Source organism: Theobroma umbraticum, unplaced genomic scaffold (assembly GCF_002168275.2).
Source record: "Theobroma umbraticum cultivar Fairchild unplaced genomic scaffold, ASM216827v3 scaffold_95.0, whole genome shotgun sequence".
Lineage (NCBI taxonomy): Eukaryota > Viridiplantae > Streptophyta > Magnoliopsida > Malvales > Malvaceae > Theobroma > Theobroma umbraticum.
In genome coordinates this window covers 8,163,926-8,169,647 of record NW_018397257.1, presented here as the reverse complement: position 1 = coordinate 8,169,647, position 5,722 = coordinate 8,163,926, and the positions used below count along the sequence as shown (strand labels likewise).

Sequence of the window (5,722 nt, the reverse complement as noted above, 5' to 3'; positions counted from 1 at the left end):
TAGCCAAATACAAGGCAAATTATTCCCATTCACATGGAAATCAACCAGTCAGAACTTCGCAAGATACAACGAAGACGATAATTTATATGCATACATTATTATTACTGCATGATTGCTCATAGGCTAATACCGAAACCTAGAGTTTCGATCAAGTGGAGATTGACAAGGGGCGAAATCCATGCTCAAGACTAGCCTCCCAAACTTTGTCCATGCTGAAAGTGGTGCCACCGCACTCGTTGACTTCCCAGCCTTGTGAAGCGTGAATTATCCCAGCCACTCGACTTGCACTCATAAACCTTCTCGGCAACCAGTCCTGTTTCAATTTGTTTTTTGTTGAATTTTAAACATATTATACAACTAAAATAAAAAGAATGGTCTCCATGGACCATACTGATTCAGTTCATCTCCCACAAATTCATTTTTTGACTCTGTGTTGCAATGATGCAAGTAATGAATAAAAAAAGCGCAAATGTAGTATTCAAAGCACATCCCATCCCTTGGGAATCAAATTTTTTAAACTCCATTTGGATAAGAAAATTTTGGTCAAATAAGTAACTACTAACCTCACAAGAGTGCATGTTCTCCACAGATTTGGGAGCCTCCATAGCCGGTGTAGTATGATAGTAGCAATCTTTGCGGATTTGATTTGGAGGGAATATGGAAAATGGAATGAATAATGTTCCTTTTGGTGCCTTGGACTGTTCTTTATCAGTCAGTCCATCTCCCACCAGCCATACCTGCAAAAATATATCAACAATTAAAACAATCAGCATGTAAACATTATATAGGAAGATACAATCATAAACCAAAGAGATTTTACCTTGACATCATATCTTGCTGAAAGAACCAAATTGCTTTCAAGCTTGTTATCATACTTTAGCAGCTTCTTGTATTCATCCTCTTGCAATGTGACCACCTGCGCATTATAAATTGAAGTATAAACTCTTTAAATCCCTTAATTTAATGCTTTGATCCTATAGTTTTCCAAGGGATTATTTGAAGTTTACCTGGATGCCCTTTCGGCATAAAGCTTGGACCAAGAGACAAGCATCCTTTGAAATTCTGCCTCTAAGGAGTACTTGGGTTGTTTCTTTAGGAATGCTGTTTAGAACAATAGCTGCTGCTAAACTGCTTCCATCTACAACCTTGATTTTAATCTGAGGGTGCCTTTTGATATAAAGCTCTATATTTCTGCTAAACTCCTCATGCTGCACACACACACACACACACACACATATATATAAAGTAAACTTGAGAAGTTTGTAATAAATTAAGCATAATTTTTGGATTCGAAATATGTAGGCAGTGAAATTTAAAGGCTGCATTAACAATTAAACATACCTGATTCAGAAGGCCTAAACTCAGCACCTTAGCTCCCTTCCTATCTGCATCTTGAATGGCTTCTCCAATCAATTTATTGATAGTTTCTCTTTGCCATTTTGAGAAATACTACAGGAAAAAAAAATATATGCAGATTAAATTATAATTAGGTAACACTCTGAAGAATCAAGCGCCAAGATGGAAACATGTTAATTTCCTACTTGCATATTGTACTTGGGAACAACCCAAGCTTGAAGTTTGAGTTTCTTAAAGGCGTTCCTCTCTGAAATAAAGGCATGGCCATAAATCCAAGTCAAGAGCACAGACCAGAGCGTGACAGGCCACATAAACAGGAGGTACCATTGGGAAGCTTGGGGCTTGGAGGACAATGAAGGGAACCCAAGGGGCAGATGGTAGATGGAGTCTGGCGTGGTTAGATGAGTTAGATGAACCACGTCAGGTGACTCTGCCTCTCTTTTGATCGTGGTTTCATACAAAGTATCCGTCGACTTGTCCACGGTGCCATAGACATAATCATAGAATGGACAGAAAAGGGAGTAATTGGTCCGAAATTGAGTGTGATGTAGAGAGTGAAACCTGCCATAAAATAGAATGACAATTACAAATTTAGCCACGAGTATACATAAACAAACATTAATTGATCTAGATGTATGATCCGTTTTATCTTACTCGTAATAAACAAAATTCATGAATTTTACTTGAATTTTGTTTATAAACAAATTTGTGAGGAGAAAACTAGGCACTTCTATACTAGAGAAGAAAGGGGTAAAGCAAAAGGCTTACGATGGGGTGTACACAATGTACTTGAGAGGAGGGAAAATGGTGAAGGCCCATTCCGGGATGAACTCAAAGTTGCAGTGTCCCATGTTGTTTAAGAAATCAACAACAGTAACGTAAGTAAACACTCCGACGATGGAAGCTTTTCCAATATGTATCGATGTCAATATTGGTATCAGAAGGAGCACATAATAGGAAATTACTTCCACGAATGGGTGCACAAATGCTGCCAAACAAAAATATTTGCATACGTTAGATGGGTAACCTAAAGAAGTCAAAAAATTTTATTTTTATTTCTACCTCGATACTTTGAAATTAAGACAAATCAGCACCTCTTACATTAATTCTTTTAAACTCAAAATCGTTACAAATATAAATCTCAAATGCATGATTTTTATGACATACGGTACATCTTATCCTAACAGTCTGATCTTCAAAAATTAAATGATGTTTTTATCCAAATTGTACGCATATGAATGGTTAGTTGGCTTACAGGTGTTGGGCTCGGTGACAATGGAAGAATGGTGATGGGAGTGGTAGCGAGCGTAGAGGTAATGGTGGTGCAACGCCCTGTGAAGCCAATAGTAGAGGAACTCAGCAGGACCCCAGTGAAGTAACAGAGTGATTATTGTGCCATCTGCTTTAAAGAAGGGCATGTTGAATTGATCACTTAACACTACGCCCGCCGCGTAGAACAAAATTCCATTCAATACAATCTGATCATCCCTGCAAAAACATCCAACACAATTCAGAATACAGGGTTAAGGACCTTGCACCAAGAAAGCACATAATTCATTCTTAATTTCTTATTAATTTACACCATCAATAACTTTAGTTTTAAATTTATTTAATTTTCACTGGGATGACTCGGTGTACTAAAAGTCAGCATGGAGGAAAATGCCAAAAAGGGAAACAGCCAAGTTACACGGGTCTAGCTATTGGTGTGGAACCAACCAAGGGCCCGACAGCCATATGACTGCCTTGCCAATAATTACCTATGTGCTGGGGACTGCAGGCTGCAGCGTTCTTCCCGTCAAGTTGTAGTATTAGTTTCTTTTTATTATATACAAAAACAATGTTTTTATCTTTGTGAAGAACTGAATCTGTAAGATCCACACAAATCCCACGTGAGTGGACAGCTAATATACGGATTTTATAGGTCTGAGGATTCCAAAAAGAATCTCTTAGAACAGCCTTTGATGACCTTTTACCAAAATGAAAAAACAGTTACTTGCAAAAATTTGAGAGGAAGTTTGAATGATTTCCCAGAATTTGAAAGTAGCAGAGAGAGAGAGAGAGAGAACGATAGTCTGTTAAGAAAGGTGGTCGCTGAGAGAGCTAACCAACTCCTTTCTCTGTCAACTTGCTCGAAGTCGAGGCTCTTGTCAACAATCCTGTTGTTTCCTTTGGCAGTTCGGTAGCGAGAGACAGAAATCCATAGCTGGTAGTGAGCCAATCTAAACAAGAGGAATGGGAAGACCAGGAACATGAACAGGTTCCTCTCATTTTTTGCTGCGGTTATGAAGGAGTATGTGCTGTAAACAGCCCCAGGGACCAAAAGAGCATACTGCAAATATTCATTCACAATCAATGTCAGAAATATAGCATTTCTACCAAAAGTTTTAAGTTTTACACTAGTCAATAAGTCAACACTTCAACTTTCACATTGTACTCTATTTCCCATCCTTTGACATATTTCATAACTCTTTAGAAACAATGAAACAGACCTAAGAAAGGATTTGGTTCAGCAACCAAAGGATAGATACAAGTCCATGAGCAATTGCTTAAACATGAAGTTTAAGTTTTTTAAGCAGATTAACTTAAGAAAAAGAACCAACAAAGCTTCATGTTAAAACTTTATGATTTTCGTAAAAAAATAACAACCCTTAAATCAGCTGATTATTTGTAAAAAAAACACCTGTTTGATCATATATTATTATGCATATTTACATATATAAAGTGTATGTAGGTGCATACATAACTGTGACTGAAAGAAAGAAGGGAGACGAAGTACCTTGAAGTTCCCAATAGACTGCCATGGCCAATCGCTGAGAATGCCTGGTTTAGTAGCCATGTTTCTCCACCGCTCCTTCTGCCTTTTGCAGTCTAAAATATCAAGTTATCAACACTATATATATATATATATATATATATATATATATAAGAACATTTTAAAAAATAACCTCAAAGATAAGATGTTTTCAAAAATAACATCTTTTATAATTGTAATTATTTTTAACTAAATTAAGTTAAATTATTTTAATAAAATTACACATCATGATATTACATATTATGTATAAAAATATGTTACATGTCATGGTTAGATTATTACACGCCATATGCAAAAACATGTAACACATCATGGTTAGGTTGTTACACTCCATGTCCAAAAATATGTTACAAGTTATTTACAAAAACATGTTACACGCTATGATTAGGTTGCTACACGTCATATTAAAAAAAATACTATTGTTACACGTCATGTACAAAAACATATTACACGTTATAGTTAAAAAAAGTTGTTATACGTCATGTTGAAAAAAAATACTGTTATTACACGTCATATTGAAAAAATATTATTGTTACACGTCATATTCAAAAACATTTTGTTACATTTTAATGCCTAAATTTTTTTTGTTACTTACAAATTAAAATTTCAAATCCTCTCAACTCTTTTTTTTTATTTTTTTAATAATTTGGCACCGATTAAAGTGTTTCTAATATATTTTTATAAATCAAAATATAAATTTTTTTATCTAAAATACCTATTTTGATTAAAAATCGAAAAAAAATTTCATTGAAAACCTAAATTTATAAATTTTAAATTTGTGAGTTTATTGGTGTCTAGATCCCGAATTGATCCAATTTAAAACTATTTTAAATGTGATCATTTCTACTGTTTAGTTTTATCCAAAATACCTAAAAATCAAATTCTCCAAATAGCCATCCACTCAAGCTCATCGAAACTATTATTCGGTGTCTTCAAAGTGTTGGAAAGAGAAATCTGAAAGCAAAAGATAGAGAAATCGGGAGCATAGTAGACGAATGCCAAAGAGAGAAATCGATAAAATTAAAAAAAGTGAAATATTGAGAGAAAGAAATCGAAAGCACAAATGAAGAGAAATTGTAATGAATGGTTTAATTTATTTGAAATAATTTTAAAGGTATTTTTATCATCCTCATAATTTCCTCTATATATATATGTAGCCAGTTGCAAACTAGACATAGATAATATTATAAATCTTTTTATACTTTTTTTTCTATTCAATCGTTGTCTTTTTATTAGTCAGTGTCAGTGCTTGGCCCCCCTCCATAATTCTTTTCAAAAATATACTTTTAAAATATTGTATCATTAAAAACTTTACCAAGAAAAACCTAGTGGGAAAAAATTTGATGAAGGAAAAGAGTATAGTATGTATTTTACTCCCTTGATGACTACATTATTTAATATCTTTAAAACGACACATTGCAATCTTTTATACCAACTTTTCAAATATTACAATAGGAAAGGTTATGGTGAAAAAATCTGCTATATTGTCACTTAAACAAATTTGTTAAACATTAATATCATCTTTTTCTTTAAGATCATGAATGAAAAAGAATT

At 34.2% G+C, this 5,722-nt stretch overlaps 1 protein-coding gene across 1 annotated transcript; it reads right to left on the bottom strand.

Moving 5' to 3' along the window:
* LOC110411975 (very-long-chain aldehyde decarbonylase CER1-like) lies at positions 1–4,245 on the bottom strand. The gene is made up of 10 exons (XM_021422358.2): positions 4,133–4,245; positions 3,462–3,685; positions 2,612–2,844; positions 2,125–2,344; positions 1,542–1,917; positions 1,342–1,449; positions 1,008–1,208; positions 821–916; positions 564–737; positions 1–313 (listed from the first exon to the last, which is right to left on the bottom strand). Exons 1-10 carry the CDS (start codon positions 4,190–4,192, stop codon positions 149–151), a joined length of 1,857 nt encoding a protein of 618 aa, XP_021278033.1. The 5' UTR covers positions 4,193–4,245; the 3' UTR covers positions 1–148.
* Between the last annotated feature and the right edge of the window lie 1,477 nt (positions 4,246–5,722).

Excerpts from the sequence above, each read along its gene's own strand:
- LOC110411975 (XM_021422358.2), bottom strand. The coding sequence starts at position 4,192 with ATGGCTACTAAACCAGGCATTCTCAGCGATTGGCCATGGCAGTCTATT. Across the intron at positions 1,209-1,341 it reads GTTTAGGCCTTCTGAATCAG|CATGAGGAGTTTAGCAGAAA; the intron begins GTATGTTTAATT and ends GTGTGTGTGCAG. Across the intron at positions 738-820 it reads CAGCAAGATATGATGTCAAG|GTATGGCTGGTGGGAGATGG; the intron begins GTAAAATCTCTT and ends ATATTTTTGCAG.